The following is a 22,714-nucleotide window of genomic DNA, read 5'->3' as shown; positions in this document are numbered from 1 at the left end:
AAGCAAGAAAGTGAGGAAAAGACAGTGTTGTAAAACTAAACATAGCTTATATAAGCTGAACTGGTTAATAGAAGAAGACAATTTCTGCTACAGTCCCTTCTCTATTGAAGTTGAAAGCTCTTATCAGCTTCTAGAGGAGACCCTGCCTGAGCAATATGGCGGTTTGGTTTATATTCCCATTTCCCTCTCAGGAGCCTGTCCTCCGCAATCAGTTTGTGAGCCAAAACCAATTCAACCTGGGAACCACTGATTTCTGTTGCCCTTGTTCAAAATATGAAGAAAAACAAATGGAAACCCAGCCTGTTGTCTTTTTGGTCACCCTTGGCTGTTTGCGGGATTCCTCTGTTGTTTCTCAGGTCTAGTGAATGGACAAGGAGGAGATGTGTAATCAGTCCTATTTGCAGCAACATTGGGTTTTTTTTTAAACTTTCTCGACCAGGAAGGACAATCAAGCATAAATGTTCTTTGCTGTTCTAGCGGTGATTTTAGGTCTCATCACTCCTCTACAACATTAAAAGGAATGGGTATTATGAGTCAAGGCTCTGATGCTGGGTTGGGAGTATTATCATAGTTTGACATCTCCTCTGTCATACTGGGAGTGTAGAAGGTGTAGACTGGTAACACTTGCAGCTGCTTAGTCCATTGGTTGTGGCCAGCAGCCGAGTAGGCAGAAGGTCCATGGAGCTCCATGGTGGAAAAAAATTTGTAACTACAAGCAGCCCATTTCTTCTTATCAGAGGGGGGTTCATGTTGCAGTGTGAGTACAGTGTCTGCCATTGTGTGGAGTGGAGGTGACTCCCTGGGCCAACTCAAGGAAGGCCCAGGTTAACTCAGTGCTAAACTTCACTTTGATTTCTGTGAGCTGTCTGGCTCTTTGATCTCTGCAGTGCTGAACTGCTGTAACTCTGTGCAGCCCTTCTAATTCCAAAGGCTTTGCACCAGCTCAGAAGGTCTGGCCAGTTGCACTGCTGCCTACCTTCTAGCTACTGGTGGTGTGCCTGGATGGAGGGATGAGGTGAATGGGCACATTTTACAATGAACACGGAGTGGGACAGGGAGAGGTTGGCGTGGTGAGGGTGGAAGCAGAAGCATGCCTTTTGCAACAGTGAGACATCAGGCAGGCTTAGGCACCTCATACAGCCTGAACACATCGCTTCCCTGAGACAAGCACTTGTATCTAAGCCCACATAAATGTTTGGTTTTTTTTTTTCCTGTGATAGTATCTTTCACAGAGTTATGAACTTCTTAGTGGAAGCATATGCCACGTGTGAACTCCCTTAGTACAATTCTGTCCAAGTAATGGATGAGGGAAAGATCTGGCTTTGTTATGAGGCAATTTGACTTAATTATGGAGTAATTTACATTTAACAATTGAGTGTATTTTTCACTGTTGCTATTTCAGGTCAGCTGCTCTTGGCTCTTAATTATGCTGGCTGAGGCTTCGCAAATCACTCCCTTTCCATGTGTCTCACGGAAAGATTATTTTCTAAAAACAGAGTTCAAAGAAAACAGGGAACACAGGCAGAGGACATTCGTGTCCAAACACGATTAAATACTCTCTAATAAAAAGCTCATTTGGGCATGACATAAACTAAAAAGCAATAAAATGAGCAGTGGACAGGATGAACATCTGTTTTATGTTCTGATTATCTTAGGTGTACAATGCAGTACTTTTAATCGTGGGGTCTGACTAAAAGGACCAGTTCCTGAAATGGCTGCTTCCTAATGACTGGAAGGTCCCTTCCCATACCGAGTGCCTCCTTGTAGCTCTGCAGTGCCAAGCCCATCGTGCCCCAACTCCTTGCTCTCACAGGTGTTTCTTTAAAGCAAATTATCAATTAATCCATGAGGCCATGTGGCCTGAAACAAGCCTGAACCTGGCTGGAAACACAGTTCTTGTACTAGGGACAAAATAGCCTGTGATCTGAAAATTTCCACCAACATTTCTCCTCATCCCTCTCGCCTGCTGCCTCAGCTGAAATGGTAACAGGGCCAGAGAACTCTGGAAGCCAAGCAGGGAGGTTTCTAATAGAAAAAGGCAAAGAAGGATGAGGTTCCTTGATCTTTTTCCCAGTTGCTGTGGATAGTCAGAAACATAAACCCTCTCAGCATCGTTTAATTTTCTCTTGAATTCCATGGGATTCTATGGCTGCCTAAGGCTAATTTGCTTCTAATAATTTCATAGTGTTTTTTTATGGCCCCGGCCAAAAAAACTATCACACAATTGCTCTCTGAGCAATGGTGAAATAAGCTTTAAGTAACACCTAAAAGGATCTTTTTGGAAGGTGTTCTGGTTTTCTTTGAACACCTTTATATTTCAAGGCTGTTGACATCTATATGTATCTGTATAAGAATAAGACATCTATGGACCTAATGTTTTTCAAAATGTACAGAAAATCTATCTTTTCCTTATAGTTAAAGCAGAAGCTGAAATAGATGCTTAGTATTGAGGAGAGGACCTGCAGGGTGTACTGCAAGCTGTATTTAGGGACGAAACAAACAATCACTAATAGTAAGGAGCAATACAGTTATTTTTCAACTGAACACCTTGTTCAAAACATATTTCTTCTCTATCAATCTACTTATTCTTTATATCTTGAAAATGTGTCTGTATTTCAATCTGAAAATTTTAAAGCACCATTTGTCTGAAACAGCTCAAATTGTGACTCAACCTTTCTCGTGTAGAATTACACCAGATCACTTTTGTGATATTTGGATACATAATAGAAAATTAACATAATCTCAACTAGAACTTACTGGTTTTTAATGGAAGATTCATTGCTCAGACTACTTATGAGAGATGCAGTGTGTTCTTAGCAGAATAACATTAAAAGTTAATGTGATATTTTTCATTAGATTCTTATTCTTAAAAGGACATTTTAATGGAGAATGTTGACCATTTTCTGACAGACTTCCTCTTTTTTTTTTTTTCATAGTTGCAAATACGTGGTATTTTACCAGACTGGACACATTAAGACGACAAAATCATAGAAGGCAGAGATGTGCAGTAAGGTCCTAAACCATCCAAAGATAGGGCAGCTCCTGTGATAGGAGCCCTGGTGTTGGGGCAGATGTGGGACTGCTGTTGTTCAGAGAAGCAGTGGACAATTCTGAGCAGCAGTGAACCCAATTAGCTTTCTCAGTAGCTGTTTCACACCTGCAAGGTCTTTAAACCTGCATGGAATTATACAGCTGCTTCCCAAATTAATTTGGGAAATCAGCTCTTCTTTTCTTTCTATCTGGAGCCACTGCATGGTGGACACATCCTTCCCATACCATAACACAGCTAAAAGATTCAGGTAACAGCTCTGCCTCAGCAGGATGGAAAAGCGCACACTGTTCAAAATGAGATGGGCTGCCTTTGGACTCCTCCTTGCTAGCCTCTTCCCTCTCAGCAATGCCAGTATCAAACCCAAACCCAACCCAAATCCCTGGGCAGAGCAGTGGCTTCTTTTTTGTAATGCCTCCCCTGGGGCTCAGGCCTTCCAGCTTTCACCTTTTACTCAAACCCAGATATTCAACGTGGCTACTCGAAGTACATCCTTCCCTCCCTTGTCTCTCCTTAAGACCTGCTGCCACCACTCTCCTGCTCACTTACAGTAAGACCATACTGAAGTCACTTACTTCAAACTTCTGTAGTGATATCCTGCTTTATCAAGTCATGTATTGACATTAATAATATTTCCAGAACACTACTTGTGCTGTCTGAGCCCCCATGTCTATGCTGATGGCTGTAGCATGGGAAGCTTTATTGGAAGATCCAAGTTCTCAGCTGATATAAACCCACCTTTGGCCAGCCTGATTTGCACTGGTTGCCAGTGCATGACAAGAAGCAGGTCTCATTCATGGTTTAAAAAAGAGGACAGGTTGCATCTATATGGTATCATGAGAAGCAAGGTCTAGAAAAAGCCCCAGCAGACACCCCAGTGCCCTTCTGCACCCTCCCATCACCAGAGAAAATGCTCCTGATCAGCTGTGACGCCTGCACAAGGCAGCCTAGGCTCTAGTTGTTCACAAGGTCAGGTTGCTCTTGCATTGGAGGCTTCCCTTTTAGGATGGATCTGACATTGTCTATGCAGTGTTACTGGATGGGCCATGTAGCAGCAACTGGGTTCAGTATGTTGCATGCAGCATATCCTTGTTGCAGGGAGATGCGTGGTGAGGGACCAGGCACTGGTTTTCCTCAAGTGTGGGCTCAGGACTGAACTGTGTGTGCAGTGTAGACCTACCTGGTGGTTTGGGATCTTGTAGGGTCCAACAGTCACAAAAGCTGGGGTAGGAAAACCCTGCTATGTGAATGCACGTATTACCATGAGGGAAAGCACTGAAGAACAGGGGAAAGAAAAGCCACGCTTAGTAATGCTCTCTCACACCCACCCAAATACCATGTGTCACGGGCAGGGCTAGATGGGACTAGAAGGAGGCATGCCTGGTCAGGATGCTTCAAACCTCACCACCCGAGAAAAACAGGTACCAGGCTTTACTGCTAGAAATTGAGTGTTCCCAGGATGAGTACAGATGGAAACCCTTGGGAGAACCAATTCAATTCAAGGAAATGCTTCCAACTCATCAAAACAAGCTGGATACCTTTGCCTCACAGTGCCAAGGAGCAGAGTCCACAGAAAGGACACTTTTATCGCTCAATATCAAGCTCTGCTCCTCCACTGCTCTAGATAACTGCAGACCAAGACAACAGTTTAACAAATGGCTACAATATCCCTCCACCACAAAAGTGATAATTTGCAGGCTTTCCATGACCTCATATGAAGCTGAGCTGGCTAATGTGCATTAGGCTGGCTCTGGGGAGTTGACAAGCACGGCTTGACACAGTTGTAATTCAGCCTGCCAAATGGAATGAAGGCTAACAAAGATTTAAAACTTTAATTAAAAATCTTGAAGCAAGTGAACTGCTGGAGACAGCGGTAACTCCTTTGCAGGGCTGTCAGTTTGGGATTTCTTTTGGTGGGGAACAGAGGTGCTGCGAGCAGGAAGGAGGGTGGAGATATGCTCAGATTTATCTGCAAGTGTGTACTATATATTTTAAGATATTGAGGAATGGTTTTTATTAACTGCTATCATGAAGGGCAAGATAGTGAAGGAATCTGAAGGCACCACCATTACACAACTGATCTATGATGTCAATTCTGTTGCACAAGCCTGCATAAATCAGAAATAAACACAACCAACATGAAATGCCCGTCTTCTGGTTGTTCTTTTCCGATATAAACTGCTTTAGGCTGGGCAAAAGATAAGAACAAAGAGAAAAACAGCCTTTTTCTCAGATGAATGTGCTTGCATGTCATCTATCCCACTAAACTGATAGTAATTTATGATGACATGAATATTGTGGGAAGTATCAAACAAAAAAAATCTTGGAAAACATGAAGGGACAGTTTGAATGTCCATTTTCAGGAGCAGAGTATTCCAAACTAAAGCTGCCATATGTGTTCATTATGTCTTTAAAATCAACCTCTGAACCATGTAGCAATACTACCAGTGAGTCCTCCCTCCCCTCTTACAAAAGGTGAAGCAACTGTGGTTAGATGCCAGCAATAAGGAGGGTGTTAGTAGGTTAGATACATATGCTGAGTTTATATAAAGGCCGGTGTTTTATTTTGCTAGGCTAAATAGTTAATTTCAATCCCTGGTACTGTATTTGTGTTGGGGCAGGTTTTTACTGCAGTTGCAGAACAAGCAGTGGTAGTTAAATCAACAAAGGCAAATAGAGTTTTAAAAGCAACACAGCTTTCAAAGGTTCACACAGAGAGTGAAAAGCAGTCTTTTGCTCTAGACCTCACCTAGCTCTAATGCCAGAGTAGGCAGTAGATGCAGAGTGGCACCTTCAGAGGAGCACTCTTCTGCAAGGCCACAGCCAACAGCGCTGCCGAGTGCCACAGGGACCAGTCTCCGCTAAAAGTTGTTTGCTACTCTTATCTCTGCAGGGCATCACACATGCTGTTATTGCTCATAAACCTGGAATTTACCTATTTGAACATTCTTCTGAATATTCTTTCTTTGCTTGCCCTAACCGAGAGCCTTCTGCAAGTAATAATGAACAAAAGAATCCCTTCAAGTGTTGGTTAATCTAGAAGTCTAGTTACACTACTCTGACAGACAAAGGAGTTTTGTCCTCCAAGATTACACTTTTTGTTTGAGATAATGTTTTGCACGTTTCTCTGAGGCACTTCATATGTTTAACATCTATTTATTGACTTACGCTCACATTTCCCTGGGAGCTCCTCAAGGACATACCATTCTCCTATAGATGAAGTCACTGAGTTTCAAAGAGATGAAGACTCAGATTTTGAAAAGCATGAAAAATGTTGAGCACTTTGTTCTTTCACCACCTGATACATGAAAGTGCGAACACCAGCCTCCATGCGCTGAATCTGCATTAGCTGCAAATGCCAGGTGCTGCTGGAAGTCAGCTCCCAGTGGCAAATAAACTTGTAATAGAGAATCGATCCATTGGAATTGTGTTTTCAAGGGGAAATGTCCTACTGAAAGTGCGTGGCCAGCAAATGCTTGAGCATGGTGAAGGCAGAAGGAAGGTTATCCTGGGTTGATTGTGATGTTCCAGACCATTCCAAGCTTTTTCCCAAATAATGATCTAACTAGAGTGACCGGTCATCAGAGCTCTGCTGTGATCTTTCCCTTTACTCTGTCAGATGATAAAATAGGACAAGGAGTTCTTAGTTTACAAAGCACTATTGCTGAGGCAATTACATGTGGAGTAAGTGTTCCAGTATTGCTGTTGCACACATTTCCTGTAGTTTTAGAGCAGTTATCTCTGAAAACATCTTCTGTCCCTCTGCATAGCAGATGAATACTGCATTCGAGCCTTCCTTCACGCTACAAGTCCATGGATGTATGCATAAATAAGATGTGATTTTACAACCCATCAGCCAGACTCCCTGGTGTTGTCCTTATTGGGAATATTTTGCATAGTATGTGTGATGATGTCCAAGCAGTTCCCCTGTCCTGCCCTTTTTACCCATGTGGTCTGTCATGCTGACTGAAAAAGTTGTATGGGCAATAGCTTGAATCCCTTGGTAAACTCTCAATGTCAAGAGACATCAAAATGTTCAGCCCTGTTCATCAGCAAGTCCTAACTAGTATATTGAGCAAGGCTAGAGGACTGCTAAAATAAATCTGTACAGTGGCCTATTCAGCTGCAGTTAGGAACTTCCATGTATTTTACAGGAGGAATTTGTTTAAGGTATGCCCTTATCTAAGGGTATTTGTAGAGCCTTAAGAGATGACATATGATATATTTTTAAAAGATCCCTGATATTATATGAACCCTTGAGATATGGTAATCTGTGAATTTATTCAGATTTGTAGCTCAGCATAAAGCTGTCTGGTTTCTGGACAGCCCTTTTGATTTACCATCCTGTGGTGAAATCACTGCAGGAATTTGGAAAAGATCCAATTCTATTTGTTTAAAGTCCCGATCATGTGGCTTTGGCGTTCCTAACGTATCCAGCAATCATTTGCTTTTAATTACCGTTCATTTCAACCACATAAGTAATGAATGTCGCTACCACATCCAACTTACAGGTTGTATAAACTCTTGAGCTGGGTGGAACTTTCTTCTATATAGAGGCTTAACCATAAATTTAACTCAAAATGTGAATCCTCTTAACTTATTTTAGGCAGGCCTTTATAAGTTTAAAATAAAAATAAATAAAAAGGAAATGAAAAAGCCTTAAATGAAAGATTGCACACAATACACCTGATTCACTTCAGAAGCAATTTCCTGGCCTCCCTAACCTCTTGGTATGACTGTAGAAACCTTAAAAAAACAAGTTGATTTAACATTTCTATTTATTCATGGTGTCCAGTTTCCAGAGGAGTCTGTGACTTGTAGTTTTAAACTCAGTTTAGCATTTAAACTCATTTTCAGCTGAGTCCCAGTGGAGCAACAATTAGAAAAGGAAAAGAGTTCAAAGAAGAAGGGTTATAACCTTTCAACGGTATGTTTGCCTGGACCTTTAAAAAAAACCCATCTCTGTTACTATTCTTCCTACATTTGGCAAACATGAGGTCAGACAGCCGGGTTGAGAACCTGTTGATGTAGAGACCTTCATGGTCGGATACAAACCAACACCCAGGAGTCTTTCATGGCAGCTGAGGCAAAGGTTCATTTTTCAGGGGTAAGTTTCTTTATGCTGTGCTGAAAGCCTAGTATCAGCAGGCCTACCTCCTCTTGATAAAAAAGAAATCTCACATCAAATCTGAGCAAGAGGAACCTACCAAAAACCACAAAAAGAAGCTGCGCTGTTGCACACTTAAAACTTGCGTTAAACCTATGCATCTTTTCCTGTTGAAGGCTCTAGCTGAGACTGGTGTCCCGGAAATCCAGACGCTGTATATATGCATTGAGGGAGCCAAGCAGACCATGCAGGCAATGGTTGGAGGAGGAACAGAGGTAATGTAACTTGTCAGAAGTCGTAACTGGCCAAACTGAGAGTTGAGCAGTGGCCTGCAAGTCAGGACCTGGGGCCCCCATTTATCAAACTGCAGTGGTTTCATCACAAAGAGCTGGAATGTGTACATATTTTCATGTACTCAAAGTTAACCTTTGCTTTCTATACTAACAGCGCTTTCTGTAGCCATTAGTACTGTTACGAATGGGCTTCCAGAGTCATAAATTCAGCCTCAAGATTCAGCCTTTGACAAGACCTGGCTACCAAGAATCGTCTTTGGTATTCATTGGTATTCATTTGGTATTCATGAATACAAACGGACAGCTGATCGGCTTGTTCTCCACCAGTTCTTGTAAATATATGATGGGGAAACTTCCCTTGAGATCCACACAGCAGGCTTTTTACTATTGGAGCACATGGATACCGCTGGGCAGGAACTGCCTGTCTGGACATGTGGGACTGAGGGATAATGGCATGCAGAGTGACTCAGGCAGGCAGGCTGAGGCTGCTCTTATTTTCCACATAGAGATGTCACCCACTCAGGTCAGAATGGATCAAATTATGCCTGAAATAATGAGCTTTGTGAACGTAACTGAGAGGTTCCATGCTCTCACAGTTTATCTAGCTAACCTGGCTCAAGAAACAGACCTCTTTTAAAAGACTCAATCCCTTAAATTTCAGCACTATATTTTAGATGCATTATAGTTTAGAGGGCAAAACTGGTGCTACAGTAGCAGAAGAAAACAGGAAAGTTGTTATCAATGTGTCCTAAAAATTACAGCATACCTGGACAAATCTCTTACTTTCATAAAACCGGCTGATAGTACCCCTGATCATTCTGACTGTAATAAACTTACTACAAAGTGGAAGTGTAAACATTTCCGATGTTATCTATCAGTTCATAGTAAGACAACTAGATAAGACAACTAGATTTGACCAGAAAAAATAATCAGCTAGGGTGAATTAAATCAAGATTTTGTCTCTGTTTCATGTGGTCAGAAAAAGATCTACAATATTTTCTACAGGTACGACATATGTCTAGTGCCAGGTAGTCTGTACCTACAGATACCTGCAAGGAAGAGATTTAGGAAAGAACTCTCACTCCCAAATAAGCAAAGACATAGTCAAAGTGCTTGCCTGAATTAATTGAAGAAAAGAAAAATTTTGACGAGGAACACGCTGTGGTTCATGTGCTGCTGCTGCAACTCCATTTTGGGAAATGTGTTTAAAAAGAAAACTCAAATTTGTCCTTGATCACTTGAAGAGAGCATAAGCATGACAGAAATGACAACAGCTTTCATGCAGACACAGAGGTGACCATGGATTAAAATTATCCCTAGGCGAGGCTATTAAAATGATTAAAAGCAGATCACATCAAGTCCAGAACTATTGAAATCTGATGTTCAAAGGAGGCAGACACAACCCAGGGCAGACGGCTTTGAATGGAAAGGAAAGCCAAGGCTTTCTCATCAAAACTCTCCCCTCCCCTGTTGTGTTTCCTGCTATTGCTGATAAGCTGTAGCTGATTTTTTAATCGTTTGTGATGAGGTGATTAAAAATGGTGATAACCCATTAGCTGGAAGTGATGCTGCGGCAGCGCCCAGCTGGAGCACACCAATGGCAGCGGCACCCGGCAATGTGGTTCCAATCGCCGTCTGCCTTTGAAATGTCACCAGGAAAGATCTATAGACAGCCCTCCTGCTAGAGGCCAACAGTGTCTGCTCTTCCTGTTTGATTTTTATTTAGCTTACTATGGGTCGATCAGCTCCCAATGAAGCTGGGGGCACTTTGAGGCCCCTTTAACAACCAAATTATCAAATGGAATTAGAGCCCCATTTGAAATTCACCTGTTTTTCATTTTATTAATGTGTGTGCCTGCATCTGGATCCATGACCTGTACAGCCCATCAGTTTTTCCCCTTTCTGCTCCTTTCATGTGCCTACCTTCTAATTTCCTCTTTTTCTCTTCAGGTTATGGATCACACAACTTCAATATGCTGATACAGTTTGATTGCCTCACTTCCTGACACTCCTGCAGCTATACAAGCATCCACTGATGCTTGTTTCTCTTCTCCTTTCTCAAGTCCTGTATGAAGATTTCTTCTCAGCTGCTAGCTTACAGCCATGGTCTCAGCCAACCACTCCCTCCTCTGCATAGGAGCCTTTGATTCCATCTTCAGAGTGGCCTCTATTGACTTTAGTTCATCAGGCTACTTTTTTTGCATATCTGATGCAGTCACATAAACCACAGCTAAATGGTCCCCCATAAAATACATTCTGTGATTTTTTTGTTAATTGGCTGCATCATCTGTAAGACTGCAGTTATATATAGGCTTGTATGAGAAGCACATCTACATTTTAGGTTACGTTAATGCACTGACTCAGAGGAGCTGAATAACATGGGCTTTGTCACTAGTATCTTAAAAAGAGGGCATATATACACACACGTACCTTGGCATTTTGAAGAGGAGGTTGGTAACTAGAGGGCCGATAGTACCTCCTCTGAGTAGCATCAGTATGAACATCTCCAAGAAATAGCTCCTCCACAAGGTGGTCTAAATTGTGGTGCAGGTACTGCTTCTCCACGCGGATCAGCTGGAGTTCATGCATGGCAAAATTCAGAGCTTTGGTGCATTCACAGCCATTTTCTTCTCTCAGCAAATCATAGCTCACATCCTGCTCCCAGGGACTATCTTCTGGTATAAATCCAGGACACGTATGGTTCACCAACTCACTTAATTTTTTGGCTACTGCTTCGTTGTGGCATATGATCTGTATGCTGCGTAGCTGATAATCAGCTTCCGTACCCCCTCGGATGATCCAGGATGCTTGTCGGAGACGTATTTTGCCACGTACAACTAATGTGTAGATAGGGTTTGTGCAGCGATTGCCACCGTAATAAAACTGGTAGGCTTTAAATGTATTATTGTGGTAGAACCTGTAAGATCTCGTGATGAACTCTGGGCCTGCTCTAACTTCGCAGCTGTGGGAAGACACAAAATGGTGAAAACAAAATTTTAGCAAGGTGGCACATCATGTGCACTACAGATTACAAGACTGAGCAAACCTGCATAGGTCCACAGAGACACTTGGGACTAATGTCCCTCTGGCAGGAATGGGGATTAAGTAGGAACTAGGCATCTGTGGGCTGCCAATGATTTCGTCTGCTGTAACACTGTTATTAATATACTGCTTTACGGTGATCATAGCTAGGGGTTTCATCTTTGTAGGTTTAAATACCTTGAGTAATGTTTTGCTTTTATTTTTGTCTGGGACCACCATGTGACTCAATTCTTCCCTGAAAAAAAGTAGCAGCTTATTAAACATCCGTTCTTCTCTTTTGCACAGTAGGTTGGTAAAAGGGCTGATAACATCAGAAAGCGAAATGCCAAACATCCACAGAACAAGTACAAAGAGCTGGCTTGTTGCTGCTGTAGAAGCTCCGCTAGCAAAGTTCCTCCAGCTCTGGTCTGCACAGGACGTGCTGAATTGTGCCCTCAGCTTTTCCACTCAAAATTTCAACAGGGGTGGCAGCTAATACAATCTTCTGACTGCTAATGCAGAACTTCTATTTGGCTTGAATTTGGACCACGCATTATTCAGGTTTTGTGGTGGGCTGTTTCTACCCCCTCCATATTTTTTTCCCCCTGAAGGTGTAAATGGCCGTTAAATTCCACTTCCTGTAGAAGGCCCTTCTGTGCCTTCAAACTTTCCCCCCCTTTTCACATCCACACAGGTTAGCATAAATACACTGTTTTCTGTTAAAAACCCCAGTCTTTCCTACTACAAGCCACTTCAAGTAAGCATGTGAATATTGCCTGCTGAGATACAGGAAGCAAAACAGCTCTCTGAATTATAAGTCATCATGTATAGGGAGTAACAGAACAGGTGAAATACAGCTTATTTTCTTTTGCTAGTAAAACCTGTGCTAGACACATGCTCTGAAAACAAGGACCCATTCAATGGATCTAATGCACGTAGTCAAAGATAGTACAATGTTATGTTTTAATAAGCATCCATTCTGGCAACTTGTTGGGCTCCTTCCTATTCAAAGAGAGATTTAAAGATATTTCACAGCATGCTCTTCAAATGCCAGACTATAAATTGGTTCATCAAGACAGTTTTATAGCATCCTAGGCTAGTGTACATAATGCCACTCCTCCTTTCATGCATAAATATATAGAAAGCATCTGGAATTCAGAGCATCAACATGTTAAAGAAAATACTCCCCCTAATGCTTAAAGTGGTAATATTCATCCTTCCTTCTCTGCTTCCTTCCCCTCTTCTCTTCCACATATATCAAGCGTCTTGTTTTAGCTTTCCTTACCCAGTAGAGACCCAGTGTCCCTCAATATTGGGAGGCATCTGCACAGTGATCCGGGCTCCATTGTGAAGGTGTTTCAGCATATGATGACACTGTGACTCCTTGAAAGCCCTCCATGCACTCTTCTCCAAGGACCGAGGGTGGGACCTGCTGTCTGCATGAAGAAGAGCAGAACCTTCTCCCAGCCCTGTGAAAGAAAGTATAATTATCATGAGACACTGCTGAGAAGGCCTTCAACATGATAAAGCAGGTTGTGAACATCATGTGTTGAGTGACGCTTGTTTGCATTCTGTGTCTTGGAAAGTACTGTTTGCATTTCTTTTATCATCTAAAAAAAAAAAAATTCCTTGGGAAGCCCTCCCTCTCTGTCAGCCCACTAAAAAACTACTAAAGAAATTTGCTTTAAGAGAAACACAGGGGAAAAGAGCTTTAACAGAAGTGTTGCGTTTCCACACCCAGGAGACGTGGCTTTGAACCTGAATTGTACAGACACCTCTGTAACCTCTGGTTGGGACAATCAAAAACCTGGACCTTGAAACTTTCAGAAAGTTTCATCCAGATCCAGACATACACTTTGCAGTTTCAGCCCACCTCTAATTTGAACGTGTCTATAATAAACTTGCAAATAAAGACTACTCTTTAAAGCCAAGGCCAGACACTAAAAGCAAAGCCTCTGCACGCAGGAAGCCTCTGTAATGACTGAGGTGGTCAGTCATCTGCTGATGACCAGATTCTGCTATTTTTGTTTTAAAGGCGAAAAGGAATTTCAAAAGCTGATTATATCTCCAGCACACAGTCATTTTGGTTTCTAGTAATGTATACATACAAAACTCACCAGCGCTCTCTCTTCACAGTATTAATTGAACAAAATGAATATGTAGCCTCAGAAGGAATGAGTCTTTACTCTTTTAGGCACAGCCTTCTCTTAGATATGTTGGAAAACACGGATCAAAAGAAAAACACACATCCAGAGGTTAAAAGGTGACAAACGTGAACCTTACATAATGGGTTGAAAACTGTATTACATTGCCAGAAGGAATTTAAGAACCAGCAGGATAGAAAATGAATACAGGGTGAAGTGAAGGGGCTGGTTGTGTGCCGGGGAAGTCAGGGCAGCCGTCCTGGGAGAGGGATGTATTCCTAACACATGCTCCCAGGGGCAGGGTCTGGGATTCACCCCGTCTTTTCTGGTTCCTTCTTGGCTGAAGCAGCTTAGGAACTGGTCTGTTGGGAATCACCATGCATGGGACAACCCTACACTGTGCTGAGCTGCTTAACACAGGATCCTACGCTTTATTCCCCAGTCCCCATCTAATACTTAGGCACATGCTTGGGCAGCACACAGCATCGCTACAGAAATTACAAGAAAGTCAGTATTATTTATTTTTAGTAGACACTGTTTCAAACATTTGCCATTTCCTATTGCAAAAAAGAGAATGGCATTGGTGATTCATTATGTTGGCTAGATCTTCCGGAAGAAACTTGGGTAACACCTGGGAAAATGGCATTGCTAAAAATATAAATACATGTCAACCATTTAAAAATATCAATTCCTAAGCTAAACAAAGGCAAGGACTTATCTGTTAGGCAGGATAAAGAATGATCAGAAAGAATACAATAAATACCTAAATGTAAGCAGTGCTTACTACTGAATGATCTCAAGATTTAATGAGATCAGTGAATACAACCTCACAAAGTCTTTACTGGAAAATCTGGTAGCTTTGTTGCATGGTACATACAATTCTTGCATGTGAATGAGAATTTACAGCTTTACTTTCTAAAGGGTAATAAATACTAGAGATGCTTTGATATTTGAGCATGCCATCTGAGATGCCGTTAAAAGAGCCTGATTTTCAGGAGGTCAGTACTTCTCCATTTCTGGAAGTCAAGGCTTCTCAGCTACTTCTACATTGCTGAGCAGAGTCACTCATGTTACAGCCAAACAAGTTCTGTTCCGCAGCCAGAAACATTATTGCTTGGGAAATGGTATGGCCCTGGCAGGGTGAAGCTGTTGTGGTGATACCATTTCTCAGACTGAGCTATGTCTTTGGAGAAGCAGGATTTTACTAGATAGGGTCAGTGCTTCATGTACGCAGAGGTACAACCTCCTGTGCTGAAGGCAGCATCTCTGCACAGCAGCGCTGTGCCATGCTGTGTCTTTCCTGGAGTACTCGACACTCTCAAAAACTTGGGCTTATTTGGTTTATCTGAAGCGTTGTGGGTATGGGGTGGATATCACAAGTCTTCACACCACCAGGAGAACCAGTTCAGCCAGGTACTGGTGAGCTTAGCTTACCAGTGTACGTATTTTTGTAGTTACGAATCACAGCTAGTGACTGAGAGCTTTTCTTCACACACTCAAAAAGCCCACACTACTTCAGCACCTCATTCTGAAACGGAGTTAGCACTCCTGTCCATGGGGTAGAGCATCTTTTAGGTCAGAAGAGAGACCTCCTGCAAGGTACCTGGCAGAGGCTGTAGCCATTACAGAATGGGTTAGGTTGGAAAAGACCTTTAAGATCATCAAGTCCAACTACTAAATGATGTCCCTAAGTGCCACATCTACATATCTTTTAAATACTTCCAGGGATGGTGACTCCACTACTCCCCAGAGCTACTAATTTTAAATACAGCTGACAGTATGTCTCTTGCAGACAAATTATCTCACAATGAAAAAATCTTTGAAAATTTACATTTCCAGTTGAAGTTGTTAAGCATTTGAAATTTGCCATTAAGAAGAGGCTTTGAAATGGTTCAAGTGGCTATTTTCAAGGCATATTTATTATACCACTTGCTTTTAAGCAGTTGTATTTTGCTTAGCTCATGTCATATGATTCATGAATGCAGACACACTTAAAAATGCATGATTTATTTATTTGAATGTACTTGGGCATTTCATTTCTCCAAGCAAAAATCCTTCTGTGGGAGGATACCATCTTGGATATGCACATATCAAAGGAGAAAATGCAGTAACCACATTATACATTCCCAATTATTCCCTGGGGGAAGTAATGAAAAGAAGGGTTTTTTGAAAAGGATTCAAACTTTATGTGGTATTATACAGTGTCTTTTCTTTGATATAGCTCTAAAGCAATTGGGTCCCAGCTCTCCCTGTCACATGTGTGTAATTCTGTCTGCAACTTGCAAATGAAAGTGGGCAGAAGGGAGATTTGCCTCGACAGCCCCAGAGATCAGTACCTGTGAAGACGGTATTTGTTTGGGACTCTATCCATCCGAGACAAATGAAGACAAGAACAAGTTCAGGTAATCAAGACAGGCATGAGAACATAAGGAAGGCTGCTGACAGAAAAAGGGATGTAGAAAATATATACCTACTAGGCAACATGAACAAATAGGACATGAATATCAGAATATGAATTATGGCATAAAATTAAAAGACAGCAATGGGACCTTTACCTACATTTGTGTTGCTGGGGCAAAGAAATAATTTAGCTCAGACTTCTTTCTTACCAAGTAATCATTTCAATGCTTTTGAATTTACTGATGTATTAATGTACATATAACTACCATACAAAGGAGCCATAACTTCCTCTTATACCATCTGAAGATCAAATACCAAGACTGTTGATACACTTCCCACACACGTCAGTAAATTGAACACTGTCTCCCTGTGCTTTTCCTAGCAGTGGGTGCTCAAGGACAGTGCAGTGTCCCCCCGCTCCATCCTTGGCAGTGCACAGTGAGGTGTTCTGCAAAACTGAGGTCTTGCAGGGATGATGCCTCTAATTCTAAAAGATCCATTTGGCCATGTTAAATTCGGAAGGCTCAAGGTTAAAATGTGCTTTCATGAAACTGGGAAAAGAATTTCATGGCTCTTTTAAAACCCGCTTTGGAGCCTAGATGCAGTTACAACATAGTTGGAGCCACTACTTTCATTCAAAGAGTTCCAAGTCTTCTATTCTCTACAGCACAGACAGATGGTAGGTTTCAGTACCTCCATAACACGCCATGTAAGTATCTCAGGCTCAGCGGAGTAACTCGGGTCTCTCCAGCTGACTGCCTTTCAAATTTTTGTGTGTTATTAAGGAATCTTACCCACTTGTTAAGAAAAAAAAATACAAAAAATCCACCACGTTACTACTGAAAAGTGTGGCAGACTTCAAACAAAAAACAACCTTTGTACAAGGCTCAAACTCTGCGAAGCCTCTGGTTGGCTTTCACTTTAGCTACACCACGACCAGAGGTCATAAGATTGTATCACCCACCACATGTTGGCAGTTTACGTAAAGAAGCAAGCCCCAAAGGAAAACTCCAGAATCCATCAGAAATGCCCGCTAGAAAAACAAAGCAAAAGAAATGCTTTTTCTGATGAGTTGATATCCAGCTTCTCTTTCATAATCAAGCCCTAGCAGTGTAGATCACAGCTTTAGAACCAAACGAATTGAAAACAGTAAAAGGGGTGCTATGGCTAGCAGGGGATCCCAGCCCAGAACCTCACAGATCACACTTTACAGGGGCAGATGCAACATCCATCTGAGTGGGAAAGTGGCGGTCTGCACAGCTGCCACTCCGGTAAGACATGGATAGGAGCACACACTACATCAGATAAGATATTCAGGCTCTCAGGTTCACCTATAAACCTGTATCTGATGTGGGAATTCACCTATAAACCTGTATCTGATGTGGGAATTCACCTATAAACCTGTATCTGATGTGGGAACAACCATTCGAGATAAAAATAATTGTTAAGGGAAGATAGGTTACTTTCAAATTCGTCAAAGATTTCTGCACATAGCTGGGAGTGAAATAACAATCTTGAAAGGGCAATCTGTTGGCAGCCCGTTACCTAAAACATGTTTCAAAACCGGCTATGACAAAGATCTCTGCCAACATTTCTGCAAAAAACTGCAAGATGTTGGAATAAATGTTTTGGTTTTCTGAAAAATAGTATGCAAATAATGTACAATTGCAACACGGATAATGATAAGTAGAGTTGTGCTTGAACACAAATTCTTTTAGTTCCTGCCTAAACTTCCTGGCCAAATTCTGTTTTATGACAGATTGCAAAAGTATAATGCAAATAAACTGCTTAATCAGTTTAATGAACAGCTCTACCAGAATGTAAACCATGACTTCCACCATGTCCAAGTGTAGTGCTTCAAACCAGACTCCAAGCTGTTAGGTGATCAGCAGGTTCACCCTTTGCTAAATGGGAGAATAAATGTTACCTGAAAATGGGGTTCAAACCTTTTATTTAGATTAGGATTGCTCAGCAGAAACCACTTCATGTTTTCTTTCACTTGTGGCAATGTAAATCCAGAAGCACACAATTTTATTACAAATTAAAACAAGCTCGAGTGATAGTACAAGTTCAAACTATGTGATGGCTTCATCTCTGATAGAAACATTTTAACATTCGTGCTTTATTTCTGCAGCAAACTCTTCAAGTTAGAACTTGTTTGAAACTTAAAAATCCTTGCAACAGATAATGAATAACTGGCTGGATTAAGTTTATAGTTTTCCTTATCTGGGCAGCTGCCCTGCACAATTAAATAAATAGATATTTGGATTACTCTCTGTCCTGATGTGGGACAGCGTTAGATAATGCCTGTGACAGGCTTTTAGCTTCAGCACAAATTTACATAATTGCTATGGAGAATATCATGTCCTGTTTCCAAGCCTCAGTCTGTGTTTACCAGTGTTTTCCCTGCACTTGAAACTTCAAAGAGTTCTCGCAGGACTGGAACCTAAATTAGCTATTGCAAACAAAAGGGTCGGGAAAGGAAAGCTAAGTTTTATGGCCATGGAAGCAGACGGGACAATGATTTCCTTTCACATGTACCTGTTGCTTTTCTTGGGCATACAGAGTTTACAGGTACAGCTTTCAAGGAGACTCCAATGTTTCAGAGTGCTGAAGATCCTGAAGAGAGATCTAAAGTATATTTAGATGGAACAGCTAAAAAGTATCTCCTCTAAGGCTGACAGGCCCACCATTGAGGTTCTCTGCTATCTTACAGCTCAGTCTTTACTTAGTGACCCATCTTGGAAGAGGTCAAAGAACTAAAAGCCAAGCAGCTACACAGCCATAACCTCTGCTAAATTGAAGTTTGTCTCCTAATTGGGATGACTACTGCTACATGTGGAGGGTGAAACGCCATTGCCTGGAGCATGGGCTTCCTTATGACACCCCAAAGGGTTAAAACCCACCTCCCTTCAGGGCACTAGGAACTCTGCCACTGGCACGAACGGGTGCAGCACTGGGCTCTAAGCACAGTTCAATATTGGCGGTAGTTTGGTCTTGCCCTCTTTGGAGGAAACATCTGCTCTCTGTCAGAGACATCTGCTGCACAGCCTGAAGACCTCTGCCCTGTCCTCCACCCACACCTTGGCACTGGCATTTATTCAGGTGGAATAGCCCCCAGCACAGATGGGATTTGTGTCTGCATAAAGACAACTGTAAACGATCTTCCTGTGTATAATCCCATCAGTAATAAAGTACTAGCCTTGCCTTGAATAGCTGAAAATATTTGCCTTCAGCATGGTTGAGGCTAGTTTTGGGCCTCACTGCTTGTCAGCCTACCTCATACGGATGTCACGTAGAGAGCAAAAATCGCCCTCACTATCCATGAAACCTATATGGTACCACACTTAGCCCACAGTCGAATGACAGAGATGAGTGAAATTAAATGTACACTGACACAATTGTGAATAAGATTGAGTCCATCTTCTAACTCTCCCTGCAAACTCCAGAAGACTTACACTAAGCAATGTGTCCTCCCCTCTTTTTATTGTCTTCCAAATTTCCAAATGCAGTATTTTCTAAGGGAACAGACCACATATGCCTCTAGCATGAAGCAGAATATTTGCCCATTTTATGGTTAACAGATATAAATATCTTCCAATACTTTTACTTACTATTGTCCTGAACGGATTTTGAAATAAAGCACTCATGTAACTAATTTAAGCAATATTGCCAGAGAACTTTTAAAGCATAAACAGTTTTTCTCTGAAAAGCCTAGCAGTCCTGTCTTTATTATCTTTATTCGTACTATTTCCATTATCAACAAACTGTTTTAAAGTTTCCAATTCATTACTCTAACAGTAATGTAATCAGAAATACCCTAAAGTTTCTTCTGAGCATCTGTATTTGTAAAAAATTTACATTTACAAGTGAAATTAGCCAAATTTGTTTTGAATCCACTTGACCATAGCCTCTATTAATCACTTTTTCTGGAGCTGAATGATCTTAGCATTTGACATCTGAAACTTCTGTGGCTTTTTGTTTAAGCAAAGAAAACAGTGATAATGGACAACTTCCAGCTGCAAACCCTTTTTTTCTTTTTTTTTTGACACTGTACAGGTTTTATTTTGATTACTGAAGACAAGTTTTTCCAAATTTCAATTCAGTGATGCTAAAGTAGGCATTTCTCCACATAATAAAAGCTGAAGCTTTAGCCTTACAGGACATTTTAACTTGTGTTATAAAGCTTTAAGCCGTAAAAATCCTCAACCACCCACACACACTCGCTCACTTTTAACCCTTATATTGCCATGTGCAATAGAAATGCAAAAGAAAACATTGTGTGCTGTAAAGAGGCTTAACACTGTGATCCCCTGGGACTGCTGGTTATTCTTACATATTCAGGCTAGCCACTGACTAGGAGTATGAATAGAAGTATGTTCCTAGTGACTCCATAGCACAAAGGGAAAAGCTCTAGGCCAAGTTAAAGCTAACGGGGTAAATACATTTAGACAAGCTAGATTTCAATGCATTATATGCCACTGATGTCATTTTCAAGTTTGTAAGAGGGCAGTAGTTTCCCACCGTTGGAAGCTTGGATCCAAACTGAGCTGCTTGTCTTTATACACAAGGTGCCGAGTTCTTTCTACATGAACTTAAGTTTATGTTATTTGGTGAAATGCAACTGCAGATGGAAGAAATAGATGATTTTCCTCCTTCATCCTCTTTTGGCAGCTGCTGTTTTGATCTGATCACTGGCCCTGATTTGTTTCCTGCTCCAGCCAGGGTTCAGCTCTGCTCTGTAATTCCAAGCAGATGAGCTGGGGAGTCCAACCCTGTAATTACACCTCCTCTCCTTGCCCTCTAACTTCAAACCTCCCATTTCGACTTTTACATCTCAGATCACAGAGTTTTAAAGAACACCTCTGGCGTCCTGGCAGGTCTGGCTCAGCTACACACGTTTCTGTGCTCTCCGGATTTCACGGCTGAGCTGTGAGACCGGTATAAAACCACCTCCTGGGGACACAGGGTCTCCTGCTCTTTCTTTCTCAAAACAAAATACACAATCAGAAGCCCATGCTCTTTATTATTTATTAAATACCATCTGTATGCTTAGCACTTGTACAAACACAGGGAGAGACAATCCCTGCTCCACAAAACCAACCCCAGGAATTGCTCTGAAATCCTTTCCCCAGCTCACAGATCTCACACTGAATCCATGTAGGTCACTCGCATTGTAACAGTTATTAAAAAAAGAGGTTTATGAGTTAGCTTGAGGTCCTAAGAAATTTAACTGAAGAAGGCTGGATGCTACAAAGTGCTTCAGAATCAGGAACACTCTTCGAAATGATGCTGTAACTGAGTAGACTGACACACTTTCAGAACAATGTCGTGCCCAGAGTTTTCAAATCTGGCTGCCAAATGTTAGGCATATCTAAGCAGCTCATTAAATAGCCTCCTTTTCAGAAGTTCTCGAGGGGCACTGGCTTTCTGGAAAGATGGGTTATCTGTGTAGAGTGCCTAAATACGGATTTACAAGCAGAACTTGTAAGTTTAAGTTCAAACACGCTGGCTTTTCTCACTAAAATTTTGCCTACTGTGGAGTTTCAGTGAAATGTCAGCCTAGGGCTAAGCTGAAAGTCACAGCAGGACTGGGCATAATGACACCCAGAATCTCTGTGCTCTTCAGCAAAACGTTTGTAGTTGGGTACACGACCCGGTGCCGGCATACCCTGCGCCAAAGGCTTCCCAGCTAACACCTCCATGGCAAACCCCTCTTCCCCTCCCGCAGGTGAAACGCGGGTCCCGCGGGATGTCTCGCCCAGGCTCCCCGGCCTTCGTCAGAGCAGCCCGTCGCCGGAGGTGGGTAAAACATCTCTGTGTGAGGTGCCCGGACCAGCTGCTCCGTCCAAGCAGCTACAAGAGTGCAACGTAACTCCTCCGACCCAAACTGCGGAGCGGGGCGCTTCCTGCGTGATTTCCCCCACCCCGGCTGGGTGTCGCTCCGCGCCGCACCCCCACGATGTGCGAAGAGGTACCGACAACGAAGGGGATCAGGGAGAACGAACCGGTCTCTGGCCGCTTCGGCATCCATAGAGACCTTTCCTCCTCCCGAGCAAACGGGACCCAGCTCCCGCAGCCACGTCGGGCGAGAGCACACATCCGCGACCCTCTGCCTCCCGCAACTCGGCCGGTTCTCCGGGCGCACAGCGCGTAGTCCCCGGGCTCCGGCCCGCACTCACCGTGCAGCAGCAGGGCTGGGAACAGGTATCTCATCAGGATCCCGTACAGGGCGGACATCTCCCCGCCGCGCCGCGACCCTTCCCAGCTCCTTCGCCCCAGATGCCGCTTCCCGCCGCGCCGCCCGCGCCTCAGCGCCGCCGCGGGCAGCCCACGGCCCGGCGCTGGGGGGCAGGCGGCTGGCGGGGCCCGCACCGCCGGGCACCCTCCGGGGCCGGGGACCGCCGCTCCCGCTCCTTAAGGCTCCCGCCCTGCGCACCGCTCCAACAGCGCTCCGGCTCAGCCACCGCTCGGTGCCGAGGATACCCCCTCCACCGCCACTGCCTCCCTCGCCGTCTCCACGCAGCGCGGCGGCAGCTCCGCTTCATATTTCCCCTTCCAGCAGGAGGAGGAGGAGGGGTCGGGAGGTTGGGACTCCTCCCGGGGCGGGGAGGGGGGCGGTCCCGCCGGGCACCGCTCCCACGGGGAAGGAATGGGACCCCGCGGGGGCTTGATAGTGGGGGAAGGCCGTGTGGTGAGA

The 22,714-nt window shown here is 43.0% G+C and overlaps 1 protein-coding gene across 1 annotated transcript in view; it reads right to left on the bottom strand.

Moving 5' to 3' along the window:
- APCDD1 (APC down-regulated 1) overlaps nt 1-22,354 on the bottom strand; it is a 28,071-nt gene extending 5,717 nt beyond the window's left edge. Inside the window, exons 1-3 of the mRNA XM_057397459.1 lie at nt 22,197-22,354; nt 12,756-12,939; nt 10,880-11,411 (exon numbers count right to left, since the gene is read on the bottom strand). Of these exons, the coding sequence (XP_057253442.1) occupies nt 10,880-11,411; nt 12,756-12,939; nt 22,197-22,254 (774 nt within the window). The 5' untranslated portion in view covers nt 22,255-22,354. The remainder of the gene's footprint in view (nt 1-10,879; nt 11,412-12,755; nt 12,940-22,196) is intronic.
- Between the last annotated feature and the right edge of the window lie 360 nt (nt 22,355-22,714).

Source organism: Pezoporus wallicus, unplaced genomic scaffold, assembly GCF_028554395.1.
Source record: "Pezoporus wallicus isolate ANWC-B61680 ecotype Strahan unplaced genomic scaffold, APGP_CSIRO_Pwel_v1 contig_227, whole genome shotgun sequence".
NCBI classification, from domain to species: Eukaryota; Metazoa; Chordata; class Aves; order Psittaciformes; family Psittacidae; genus Pezoporus; species Pezoporus wallicus.
Note: the sequence above shows the minus strand (reverse complement) of the source record. Positions and strands in the feature narration are given on the sequence as shown.